This window comes from Plecotus auritus (genome assembly GCF_963455305.1).
Source record: "Plecotus auritus genome assembly, chromosome: 4".
NCBI classification, from domain to species: Eukaryota; Metazoa; Chordata; class Mammalia; order Chiroptera; family Vespertilionidae; genus Plecotus; species Plecotus auritus.
The window spans coordinates 170,168,709-170,182,981 of NC_137775.1; the positions used below are offsets into that span (position 1 = coordinate 170,168,709).

A 14,273-nucleotide genomic window follows, 5' to 3' on the forward strand; every position below is an offset into this window, starting at 1 on the left:
TTTGAAATCTGAATTCTGACTACAAAACTCCATATTTCTGTTTGGCTTTAAGAATAAATATCGAAAATTCTATAGACAAAGGTTATTATATTTAAGACCCCTGCAGATAAACATAATTTTATTCATGTGTTTCTCAGATGATAAAATCTAAAAAGATAAATATTGTTTAAAAACTATCTCACAGTGATTACTGACAATAATTATAAGCCTCTACCATTCAAAATAATGAGTTGAATATAGATTACCTTTTATCTTGAAGGTGAAAATAGAGCTAAATTTTTCACTTGTTTTCTCTTTTTTAAAAAATTATTTTATTTCTTTATCTATTTTTAAAAAATATATTTTTATTGACTTTAGAGAGGAAGGGAGAGGAAGCGAGAGATAGGAAACATCAGTGATGAGAGAGAATCATTGATTGGCTGCCTCCTGCACGCCCCTTACTGGGGATCGAGCCCGCAACCCAGGCATGTGCCCTTGGCTGGAATCAAACATGGGACCCTTCAGTCCGCAGGCTGACGCTCTATCCATTGAGCCAAACCGGCTAGGGCTCTTTATCTGATAATTTTTTAATCTTTATTGTGGAGAGTATTACAAATGCACCCCCTTTCTTCCCCCCTGCCCTCTACCACCTGGTCCTCCCTGCCCCTCAGGCCTTTCCCCTTTCCCTGTGTTAATGGGCAGTACATATACACATATAAATTCTTTGGTTAATCTCTTCCCCCCACCCCACCCCTAAATTTTTCACTTTTGATTGAGAGCCAGTAAATAAATTTTAAAATTAATAAATCCTAAAATGGGATATAAGTGTATTAGAATTATGGTGATACCACCAGAAAAACCATATGTAGAAATGTTAGGTGAAGCTATATAAAATGACCAGTTTTATAGGAATAAAACTGTCAAATATTATCAATTTTATGTTTTGGCCTAGTTAAAGTGGTTATATTTGAGACTTGGACCTAAGATTAGGGCTAGGATAGATTCATTGAGTAATCTGCTATATAAATGAAATATTTTTGAAGAAAAGTATATGTATTACCTTTGTTAAGACAATAAAACAATGCCATGTCTCTAACCTTTTGGCTAAAGTAAGAAGGTTAATTTTATATCCTAAGTCATAGTTTAGTTAGGTGAAATTGTCAGAGAGTAATTTAGCTGCAAGAGTTAGGCTGAGACTTTAGTTTAGTAATATTTTGTGCTTAATTTGGCTTTAGCTTAAGTGGATCAAAATATGTTCATTGATCATCTGTAGTTTTGTTTCAACACTTTTCTGGATGTTATGGTGAATTCATTAAGCAATAGTGATAATATTAGTATAATTAGATAAAATGATGAATAGATGATACAAAGCATGCTTGATCATTATGCAGTTTAAGTCTCTCAAAGCATATAGGACTACTTTAGATGGATTGATCTAGGAGAAGGCATTGAGATAAGAGTTAAATTAGAAACTGAAATCTAGATGGAGAAACATTAAGTGTTAAAAGCGTAGAGGTTGGAAAATGTTTATTAATCCTGGATCGTGACTGAATAAAAGAATAGAAGAGATGAGCCTGGGAAAGTAGAATGAGGTCACATTGAGGCCTTGTATGCTAGACCAGGGTTCTTAAACTCAGCACTATGGACATCTTATGTTGAATAATTCTCTGTTGTGGAGGCCTGTCCTGTGTATTATAGGATGTTCAGTAGCATCCCTGTCTTCTACTTAAATGCTAGTAGCATCTTTCCTACCTACCACCCTCTACCCCTGAACCTTTCATGGCCATCATTCTCTCTAGACACTGCCAGGTGTCCTCTGTGGGACAAAATTGTCACAGCTGGAAATAGAGGGTGAGTTGTGTTGACTGGTTGGCTTTTTAAAAAGTGCTTTACAGGATTTGTCAAAATGGTCACAAGATGATAACAATAACCAGTAGACTGGTGATCTGTTGTCTGATGTGTATATTTATAATACTAATCACTGTTGGACTGCATCAATGAACAGAATAAATACTTAGATTTGATGCACAAAGATGATTCTTTATATTGCAAAGCTAACATAAAATTCTGATTTAAATCATACTCTTTCATTTTTGGTTTTATTGTTTGATATTTATCTTGGGGAAAACTTAAGCATTGAATATTGTGAAGGGATTCTTGAAGGATTTTTTTTTTTTTAATTCTGTAACTGCAAAAATATCTAAGTTGAAATAGCTATTGATTGGAGAGATTTTGATAGAGTGTGTTTGAGAAAGGTTACTTTTTGTTTAACTGAGTAAGAAGTATGGATTTCAATTTTAAAACTTTTTTCTAGTGTAAAAATTTTGATTATAGGCTTGGAATTATCTGTTTTTTATGCCCAAGATTAGCTGTATTTGAAGTATTTGGATTATTTCTCTAGTCTGTTCTTTTTTTCTTTGAAGAGTGTAAGAGTGATAGATTTGGAATATGGCAGAGAGTCTTTATTTGAATTCATAGTAACATGAAATATTTCTTTGCAGCCTAAAAAAAAAAAAACAGCCAAGAACTCTGATTTTCTCATTCTCATTATTGCCAAGCTACACTGTAACTAAATATTTTTATCTCCATCCCTCAAGTGCATATGTACTAAAAAGAAGTGATGACTAATCAGATGAAGATGTTATTTTTCAGAGATCAAAGAAAAATAAAATTTGATATATTCCTGATGGCTGCAGTTGGAGTATGGCTAATATGTTATATTCGGAGAATGATGGGTTGGGTAAGCTATTAGGATTTGTATTTATGGAAAAAACTCACATTCTTCTAATGATATATTAACAAATGTAAAGCATTTAAGTTTTTCAAAATTGCTTTCTATTCAGGTGTGATTATAGAATAAAAACAGAATCAAAGTATCACTTTCCCTCTACTTTGAAAAATAATTAATTGATTGGTATTGGCAACAACAACCAAACCAAAACTATAAACATTCTTTATGTTTTGTAAAATTTACTAATATCAAAGTTAAATTCCTCTCATTTTGATCAGATACCCACTTTTGTGCCCCAGTTAATCTTACATTTGAATCTATTGTTATTTTATTTATTTTAAAAATATTTTTATTGATTTCAGAGAGGAAGGGAGAGAGAGAGAGATAGAAACATCAATGATGAGAGAGAATCACTGATCAGCTGCCTCCTGTATGCCCCACACTGGGGATTGAGACCACAATCTGGGCATGTGCCTGACCAGGAATCAAACTGTGACCTGGTTCACAGGTTGATGCTCAACCACTGAGCCACACCGGTTGGGTTTTATTGTTATTTTTCATTGGTAAAAATAACTAAGGAGTGCTTTCTAAGTATTTCTAAAATGGCTTCTAGAAGATTAACCCAGGAGAAAGTACCTTTTGTCCACCTGTTAGCTCTCAATTATTAGCTTGCTTGCAAGATGTTCCAATTTTCTTTAGTCAGTCTGCATAGAGATTCTTTTTTGTCAGAGGTTTTTTTGTTTGTTTGTTTTGTTTTTGTAAGTTGGGTTTAATTGTGAGTGGTCTAAAAAAAATTATAATTTCCTTAATGATTTGTAGAGCTACTGGACTGAAAGAAGTCATCTATTTGTGAGTGAAAATTGGGTCCACACACTTTTTTGAAATCTGAGGAGCTCACAAATCCAGAGGTGTTTCCTAAGTTTGACACAAACTGTTTGATGGTGAAACCTGATTCGTACTGATAGTTTATTTGTAGTATATATATTTATCATAATCATAACTATTCATACATTTTACTGCAAAATTATGTTTGACTATAGGGCAGGTGCTAGTGTGCTATATTGTGCATATACCACGCTACCCCTTCTAAAATCTAAAAAGCAAAGTCTAACTTCTGAAACATCTGTCTCCAAAAATTTCAGACAAGGGATTGTTAACCTACACAATTTTTTGTCCCATGCAAGAATTTTTAGGATGAGAGTGTTTTTCCACAACAGTCCTGAATGAGCTATGAGTACCTGCAGGATAACCTAGGGACTGACAATGATTTTATAAGGTCAGTCAACATCTACTAAATGTTAGTCTTTTTTAAAAAATGTGATTTAATTAGCAGGATTTAAATTTTATCAGCTATTTGTAAAGCATTTTGAGCTATTTTAAATACTAGATACTTATTATAGACTATTTCTTTACATCTAATGCCCAATTATTTATAGAGGCTAAGACTGGTTGAGTTAATAGAAATTAAAATGATGTAGAAACATAAACTTTTTCATAATTTATTATTACCCTTTTCTTGGTTATAGGTGCAAAATATTCATCACCCTACAGGTTTTCCTGTTGCTGGCTATGATCTAACTATGACTGCTTTGTTTCCCACTTCCTTTTTTCTCCTCCCTGTGTCCCTCTCTACAGATATTTTAGAGTTTTATTTTATCAGGCATAAAGATGATTAGAAGGTTACTGAATAGTGTTGGCTTAAGAGTGCCTGGGCTGTGCTAGGCAGGAACGGAAGAAACTTGCCAGAAGCCTTATAGTTCTATGTGAACTATTTGATGTCCTTTGCCTATCTTTTTAGTGACTACTGTGGTTGCTCATTTCCAAGATGGCTTAGTTTTTAAAAAAATTATTAATTTCTTCATTCTAGGAGATATAGCAGTTACTGCCTAGAATTTTTGAAAGTTTAGGTGATTCTTTTATTGATATCCTAATAAGCAGGAAAATTGATAACTTCTCTTGCAACTTCCATTTTCTGTGCCATTGCTATTGTCTCTTCTCATCTACTGTATGTACTTGGTGCTCCTAAAATTGATGGCTGTAGTAGGAATGTGGTACAAGTTGACTACCATAAATATCTATGCTTAATTTTGCTGGGAAAAGCATGAAACAATGAAACAAAGTTTTTTGGGCCAGTATTTTCTTGTTCTGAATGTGACTCAATGTTTATAAGTCCATATAGTTTATGAAAGGAAGATGTAAGGGGAGAAGACTATGTTGCATATTCTATTATCATTAAGTTAAAACCACGTGCCCCATTTATAAAGAATGACATTTACTTTTAGAAAAAATTGCCTTTAGGGTACCAAATAAAGCATGTGCTATATGACAAAACAGTGCTCTTCCTTTTAAAGCATATTTTAATTTAGAGTTACATATATTCGTCTTCATTAATGCTATATTGAACTAAAACCATTACACCAACTTCATTGATTTATTATTTAATCAGGTTAGTAATGTCTACCATCATTTGACTTAAATTTGTTTATATTGTTTTACAAGTTACTCACAGATTTTGGTGGTTTCATTTGTGTCAGCGTTGTGTGTGTGTGTGTGTATGTATATACATATGTGTGGTTTTTTTTTCTCATATTTTCAACAGATTCTGAAGGGAGTGGTAATGGAAGTGAAGACCCCTCAAAGGACAGTGGAGAAGGTTCCTGTAGTGATTCTGAAGAAAATATTTTAGAGGAAGAACTAAATGAAGATATTAAAGTAAAAGAAGAACCACTTAAAAATTCTGCAGAGGAAGAAATACTGTCATCAGAAAAACAGTTAATTAAAATGGAAAAGAAGGAAGAAGAAAATGGAGAAAGACCTAGAAAGAAAAAGGACAAAGAGAAGGAAAAAGAAAAGGAAAAAGAGAAGGAGAAAGAAAAAGAGAAGGAGAGAGAAAAAGAGAAAGAAAAAGCAACAGTATCTGATAATGTGGCTGCTTCTGCTGCTGCCACCGCACCAGCCACAAGTCCTCCTGCTGTTAACGCATCTCCTTCAGTCCCTACTACAACTGCTACAGAGGAACAAGTCAGTGAGCCAAAAAAGTGGAACCTTCGTCGAAATCGACCGCTTTTGGATTTTGTATCCATGGAAGAATTGAATGACATGGATGACTATGACAGTGAAGATGACAATGATTGGAGACCTACTGCAGTAAAGAGAAAGGGAAGATCTGCATCTCAGAAAGAAGGAAGTGATGGAGACAATGAGGATGATGAAGATGAGGGGAGTGGGAGTGATGAGGATGACAATGATGAAGGCAATGAAGAAGATCATAGCAGCCCTGCCAGTGAAGGGGGTTGCAAGAAGAAGAAGAGTAAAGTTCTTAGCAGAAACAGTGCTGATGATGAGGAACTGACCAATGATAGCCTGACACTATCTCAAAGCAAGAGTAATGAGGTAGATCAACCCAATTTTTATGGTATCTGTCTGTTTGGGGAGAGGGAATTCTCTAAACCAGTCTACTCCTTATATTAAGTGGCTTCCTTGAAATCCTATTTATAGACAGTTGTAGGAGTGAATGAACTCCCTAACTATAGCATTTTTTTTTCATTTGGCCAACCAATCTTTATTGAGTAACTGCTCTGTGTCACCGTTCTCAAGGAGCTTACAATCATCGTTCTCAAGAGCTCACAGTCTATCTATGTAGAGGAATATTTTTATAGCCATTGACTTGGGAAATGGTAGGGTTTTCTTTCACCATTCTATCCTCTCACCCCATTGTTCATAGGACTACTAAATTGTGCTAGTTGGATTATGAGAAAGGTCACCTTTCTTTAAACTTAGTTATATTCAGCTCTACATAAAAGTTTAGGCTTTTAGAATACTTCAGCAGGGCAACACAGCTTAATGATTGTCTCAGACTTTTAGAGATTCATTTTCAAGGTTAATTTCTTTACCAGTTGCAGCACCATCATTTGAATGGTCACCAAATCTTTGTTTTAGATGTATGGAAGTAAAACTAAACTATATGTTTACATGTATTTAGTAAATAAATTCTCTCTACAAAGAAATGAAAACAAACATTTTTATAATAAAACTACAGTAATGATTCAGTTCTTCCACTTGAAGTTCTACTGAAAGTTAGGTTTAAATCCATTGGGCCCAAGATGCAACATTCAAGACTCTTCAGTCAAATACATTTGTGTCTTTTTGTCTGTGTGTTTATGTACATGTTTTTCTTCAAAAGAAAGATTGAGTTGTCTTTTCACATGTAGATGTATCTGTTACATCACATGTAGAACTAGAATAATTAAGTCTTGTCATTTTGTTAGTGTGTTTATAGTCATGAAAATTCACTTCGTTCACTTTATCAAGCACTTATTTTTGTTGTTTTTTCATACCATTGACAGGTTAAACTGGTAGAATATTTTTCCTTTTATGCTTTATTTGTTCTTTTACATTTCTTTTGCTTACAAATTTTATATACCAGTGATTTTCCATCCTAACTAAGTATCATTTATAATTTTGGTGATTTTATTAACCAAATAATATATAGTAGCTGATAAGGGTTATGTGTCAGTAGAGATGAAACAAAGTTTATATTTTAGATTATAAACATTTTTTAACTTCTAGTATGCCCACTTTCATAGGAAGATGTTGCTTACCTCAAGTGCTATCTTAATTCTTATCTTTAGGTAAAGAAAAATTGTCATTTGGAGTGTAATATTGTATTTATAATGTTGTAGCACAGGCAATTCCATATTTTCAATGCCAATTTATGGGGATAGAAGTATAGAAAATCCAATTATTCATATTTGATTTTTAGGTATGTATCCAGTTTATTTTATATCACTTAGTATTCCATCTGTATTTACTGAATAAGTTTGCTTTTGGCAGCATCACTTCCTTCATTTTTATTAGCCTGACATTCACAAAAGTAGGTTGGCTGATGATAGAGGCAGTGTGGAGACACCATATGTTTAGAAATTTGCCACATTATCCATTTGTTAATAATCTGTAATAAATAATATATTGCTTAAGAGGTTGTAGGCTATTTTTAGGATGCATTTAAAGGCCACATGCACTGTTTTTTTTTCTTAACCAGAAGAGACTTGAGTAAATAATGGGACTTTACGTATTTAGATTAACAGTCCCAAAGAAATGAGATTCCAGAACATTTCTTGGAAAAGTGCCTTGTTTTTCTTAAGTAAATAAATTAATTCCTCTTCTATTGTTTTATGTTAATTTTCCCTTTGCTCTACCCTATGCAGAAATGTAGAACTTATAGAAAGTTAATTTCCCCTCAAAAATATTCTATCTGAAAGCTTGATAACTGTTTTTCCCCAAGACTATTACTCAAATTAGATATTAAATTTTAATAAAAATGAATCAATTGAGATTATTATTTTATCTTATGCTTCTAAATTTCCTATTCATATGATTTTGATTTTGTAAAAAGGTGACTAAAGGTAATTCTTGTTGCCTTATAGCCAATGTTTGTATCTTCCTTGCTATTGTAGGTAGGTAGTTATATTTTGCCAAGTATACATTAGTTAATCTATACTAATAAAAGGGTAATATGCAAATTGGTCATGATGCCCTCACAGTAACAACCAAACAGCAGGCTGCGTGGGGCGACCAGGCCGGCAGGGGGGACAGTGAGGGGGCGACCAAATGACTGAACAGCAGGCTGTGTGGGGTGACCAGGCCGGCAGGGGCGTTAGCAAGGGACGACCAAACGACTGAACAGCAGGCTGTGTGGGGCAACCAGGCCGGCGGGGGGGGCAGTGAGGGGTGACCAGGCTGGCAGAGGGGGGCAGTTGGGGGCAACCAGGCCAGTGGGGGGCTAGTTAGGGGTGATTAGGCTGGCAGTCAGAGGCGGTTAGGGGTGATCAGGCTGGCAGGTGGGGGCAGTTAGGTGTGATCAGGCAGGCAGGCAGGTGAGCAGTTAGGAGCCAGCGGTCCCGGATTGTGAGAGGGATGTCTGACTGTCTGATCCCAGGGATCAGGCTGAAACCGGCAGTCAGACATCCCAAAGTGGTCCCAGATTGAAAAGGGTGCAGACTGGGCTGAGGGGGGGACCGGGCCTCTAGTAAGATATATTTGGTTATATTTGAAGTTTTATTTTTCTCTGCTTTTACTTTAAGTTTTCAAATACTACTTTGTAGTAGAGATAGCTAAAATGTGGCTTTAGAAATTCCTAATAGAATTATATTTAATTTATAAGCATATAGAATTTTTTCTTGGCTCTATGTCAAGTGCTTTGTAGGGAAAGATGTTGTGTGTCATGTAAATGGTACCCAGGAACTTTAATAATTTTGACATTTCTTTGAGCAGGGACCTTTTATAACTATTGGCTGTTAATGGCCTGAAAATGTCTATATATGCTAGGAGAGCGGTTCTCAAACATTTTGAAATACTCTAGAGCAGTGGTTTTCAAACATTTTGGTCTTAGGACCACTTTACACTCTTAAAAAAATTATTGAGGATACCAGTTTTATTTATGTAGGTTATATGTAGATATTAACAGAAGAACATAAGTTATCAGATCAATAATGCCATCCGCTATCATGTAGCTTGTGAAAAATTTTACCTTGCACCCATGATAGAGAGTGAATAAGGCACATAACCTTGGTATTATCATGAAAATAGCCTGTACCTTGTGGACCTCCCTAAAGGAGGTTCCTAGATCACATTTTGAGAACCACTGTTCTAGAATTGGGCATTTTCTGCATAGGGGCACTTGCCTTTGTTATTGGTATTATGGCATTTTGGAATTTGGTGCTATTTGAACAATCCCTGCAGAATATGGTTATGTCTTTTCAAACTTTTATCTTGAAGCTTTGAGATTTACTAAGGTTATCTTGCCTTTTAGTTTTCTGAAGTATACTTTTTGGGGAGAGCTGTGTAGTCTTTTCAGAGCCTGGTTTCCATTTTTAGGACTTTAAGACTAGAGCTTTGGGTAAATATGTGACAGAAAATCATATCAATAGAAATTTTCAGATGGAAGTTACTCTTTTTGTTTTAAAATAAAAACTCATATTAAATGGATATTAGTGTCTTGCCATGTGAGGAAATGGCAGTTATCTGATTTGCTAATTAAAATGTAAAAATTTTGCTGCAGTTTATAAATAGCCACTATGTTTAGGGCTCTTTAGTTATTAATCAATTGCCTTTGTACACATTTAAAAATAAAACAAATTTCTGCAAGGCCTAAAAATTCAATTTATAACACTGTACAAAAGTATTTCAGAGTCATTTAACCTTTTTTTTTTTTTTTTTAAATATATTTTATTGATTTTCTACAGAGAGGAAGGGAGAGGGATAGAAAGCCAGAAACATCGATGAGAGAGAAACATCGATCAGCTGCCTCCTGCACACCCCCTACTGGGGATGTGCCCACAACCAAAGTACATGCCCTTGACCGGAATCGAACCTGGGACCCTTCAGTCCGCAGGCCAACGCTCTATCCACTGAGCCAAACCGGTTAGGGCCATTTAACCTTCTTTAAAAACACAGAGGAAGAACTATTGGTCAAATTTTTTGGTATACTAATTTTTTTCTCTTCTTCAAGGCAATAGATTCCTTAAATTCTGTTTTACATGTAGTGTGCTGGAATTTCCTTCTATTAAAAATACATATAACTTAGAATTTACCATTTTTATATATTGTTTATAATCATCTATGAGGAATATACACAAAAATGAACACTAAACATATTTTAGAGCCACGAGGCCATTGAGAAATATTAACATTTTTTGGAATAAATTTTAAATCTCAAGGGGAAAATGAAATGATTTACTGTAATGTCCCATTTATTCTTAAAGTTACCATTAGAATCCTTTCAATTATTCTATAATATTGTTATATTCTAGGTCAGTGGTCGGCAAACTGCGGCTCGCGAGCCACATGCGGCTCGTGAGCCATGGTTTGCCGCTTTGTTGACGAATGAGTTTGCTGACCACTGGTCTGGGACTTAATCACAAGGAACAATGATAGCCTGTAATTATTGGAATCAAGAGTCTAGGTGATACTCCTGTGCCACTCAAATCAACCTTCCTAATTTCTATTTTTATGTAAAAATTGTATTTTCAAATGATATATTTTTGGTGAAAACTCTACCTTAACTATTTTGTCCAAAAACTTAAAAAATGATATACATCTTTAGAAATATGCTGATAAAAGTTGATATTAAATTGGCTTTTATATTCTGATTATAAGTGCTTAAATGCATGTTTGATATATTAAGGACAACTTGGAGCATAATTTTTATGAGACTGTTACTCAGATTTTTCCATTGAAGCATTGCCTGCCGTCAACCATTGGATTTGGTAGTATTATCTTAGGGTGCTAGTTCCCCCCATTTTTCTCTCATTTTTTCATTACATTGCTAGTAAGACTTTCTATTGATGGGGAACAGAAGGCCAGAGATACCAGTTAACTTTGTTATATCTGGCTCTAAATGATAATATGTATAGAGAGAAATTGGTGCAGAGATATAAATTAGCCACTTACTATTTTCCTGAGCAAAATAGAAAAATAGGAAGGTAATGGAATTAGAGCTACCTGTTGATAGTAATTTTTCTGATCCATAGAAATGTACTTGTTTCCCACAAGGATAAATCTTTTTCAAGGCCTGATTAGTTATAATTCCACAAGAGAAATATTGTCACAGCCCATAAACTTCAGTATCCTCTCAGTTATCAAACTGGTTGTTAGGTCTTTTCCTAGTCTGTGATTTTTAACACCTAGATGTGGTATTCTAAGAAAAAAGTTTTTTGAAATTGATGCAGAGAAAAAAATCTTTTTGGACTTAATCATGGGAGAATATCCTATATAATAAAAGCCTAATATGCTAAGTGTCTGGTTGTCCAGTCATCCGTTCAACCAATCAAAGCATAATATGCTAATGATATGCTAAGTCCGCTCAACCGCTCGCTATGACGTGCACTGAACAGCAGGGGGCAGATAGTAGATTGGTCGACCAGTCGCTATGATGTGCACTGACCACCAGGGGGCAGACGCTTCAACTGGTAGGTTAGCTTGCTGCTGGGGTCCGGCCAATTGGGACTGAGTGAGATGGGCCGGACATGCCCTGGAACCCTCCCGTAGTCCCTTCCCAGCTGGCCAAGCTCCCACATCCCTCCCCGGTCCCAATTGTGCACCATTGGGGTCCCTCAGCCTGGCCTGCGCACTTTCTTACATTAGCCCTGATAGGCTGATAGGCTGAGGGACCACCCCACCCCACCGAGTGCATGAATTTTGTGCACTGGGCCTCTAGTATATAATAGGTGTGGTCATTGTGGCTTATAACTTTCCCCCTTTGTAATAAAAGGTCATCTCAATGTTTCTCTTTTGACCCACCTACAAGAAATGCAGGGGAAAGAAGAATGGGAATGAACATTTATTGAGTACCTAATATGTCTTGGGAACATTTTAACATACATTATGTTATTAATTCTCACAACAAACTCATGAGGTAGGTATTATTTTTATCATCCTATTTTACAGGTGAGAAAACTGCAGCTTCAGGTTCAACAGCTATTGAATAAGAGATGAAAGTGAAACCAAACAACATTTGACTTTAAGTCAAATGCTGTTACATTTGAAGCATGGCTAATGGGATGGAATCTGGGAATATTTTTATTTTGCTCACTGTACCAAAGTACTGTAAAACACGTTTTCTTTTTCGGAAGGTTTTAGCTGTACTTGCTTGCCATGTCTAAAGCCCCTAAGCCACTTTGCTTTTATAACAAAAAGAATAAAAATATAAAATTGTAAAGTACTAGAATTCTCAAGAGATATGGCATACCTTTTTTGCACTCTTTTCTTGATTTGTTTACAGACCTATTGCAAGTTTACATGTATTACACAGAAATATATTGAAAGATTGTTATAAATTGTGACATTCAAGTATCATTCAAATGTTATAAATTCCTATTGAAATGATACCTACATGTTACCTTTCAATATTAGTCAGTTTAAAAGAATATAAAAATATAAAAATTAATATGAAACTATATTTAATGAATGTAGAATATGGAACTAGTTTATTAATTTTGTTTCTTAATATGGTTAGGTTCTTAAGTGAAAGTATATAGACTCAAATGCCACCTTTTATTATGTAACAGTAAGCCCAATCTGTGAAATATGACAAGAATTATTATCTTGTTAACTTACTCTTTAAAGTTTAAATCCATAATGCAGAAGGTTTAAATGAAAAGAAACAAACCCTTGCTTGAAATTTTATCTTTTTATATTTATCTATTGATATCTTTCTCCTTTTACATTACAGTTACCTAGGTATCTTTCTTACCAGTTTACACTAAATGTTTCTCGACATAAAACTAATATGAGTACTCTGCCTCTTCTAGCAATTAGTCAACCTGGATCTTTTTTTTAGATGGTTTTCTGTACCTATATATGCAGATACACCTACATAGGTACTCATGTATCTGTCATCCAGTAGTTGGAAGACCCTGGAGCTTCTGAATTCCCCTTATACACATAAGGATTATATACAAGATATTCCCCTGTAACTATGCCATCACATACATAGTTGCTTTCATGTTATCTTGAATTGGTTTATTCCTGTTTAATATATGTGTGTCTTGTCTTCCTTAGCTAGGATTATAAGTTTCCAAAGAATAAGAGCCTAATGTTGTATACTTTTTAAACCAAAAAATAGGATGAATAAATACTTATGGGTTAATTTTCCCTTCTAGTTTAAGGGGTTAGTTTAGACTGTAATTCAGAATGGAAAAGCAGATGTAGATTTGTTAGTTGCATGCTTGCTTTTTCATTTCCTAAGGAGAAAGTATATGGGACTTGGAAGAGAAGAGAAAAAATAGAGAGCACTTATAGGGTTCTTTGACAAAGAGGTGTACATCTCAAATGTAGCATACCCTGAAATTACTAAAAGGATGGAGAATACAGCATAATTATGGAAATGCATAAAATAATTTAAGTGCGAATTTCATTTATTAAAATTATCTTTTAAATATGTGATTTTCTGATATATTTTAATAATTAGGACTCGCTGATTCTTGAGAAGAGTCAAAACTGGAGTTCTCAAAAAATGGACCATATTATGATTTGCTGTGTTTGTCTTGGAGATAATAGCGAAGATGCTGATGAAATAATTCAGTGTGACAATTGTGGCATTACAGTTCATGAAGGTAATTTTGCTTGGTTTTTTCCTCTTTTTTAGAAATGGCTGATTGACACTGCATTTAAAAAAGTAAAATTAGTTCTTGGACATTTGTACTATTTTTAAGATTTTCCTGTATTTCATGATGTTTCAATTGTTGTAAGACATACTGAATCCTTAAAGTACGATGGTATTATTTTTCAGATTATGTTAACTTTAAACATGTTTTTAAAAATTTTTTATTACTGGGGTGATACTGGTTAATAAGATTATGTAAGCTTCAAGTGTATAATACTATAACACATCATCTATATGTTACATTATGTGCTCATCACACAAAGCTTAGTCTTTCTGTCATCATATATAGGACCTTCTTTACCCTCTTCAACCTCTCACCACTCTAAATGTGTTTTTAAATAATTAAAATAGAAATGTTACGATGTGGAAGCCACAGTATTTCTTTGATGGTCAGTGTTA

The 14,273-nt window shown here is 34.5% G+C and overlaps 1 protein-coding gene across 3 annotated transcripts in view; it reads left to right on the top strand.

Annotated features, from left to right (window-relative positions):
- Positions 1-14,273, top strand: part of PHF14 (PHD finger protein 14) — a 165,300-nt gene that overhangs the window by 3,880 nt on the left and 147,147 nt on the right. For 2 of the 3 annotated variants that reach the window (XM_080666047.1, XM_080666046.1), the window contains exons 3-4: positions 5,310-6,103; positions 13,680-13,824. In XM_080666047.1, the coding sequence (XP_080522173.1) occupies positions 5,310-6,103; positions 13,680-13,824 (939 nt within the window). The remainder of the gene's footprint in view (positions 1-5,309; positions 6,104-13,679; positions 13,825-14,273) is intronic. The other variant, XM_080666048.1, reaches the window with a different exon arrangement.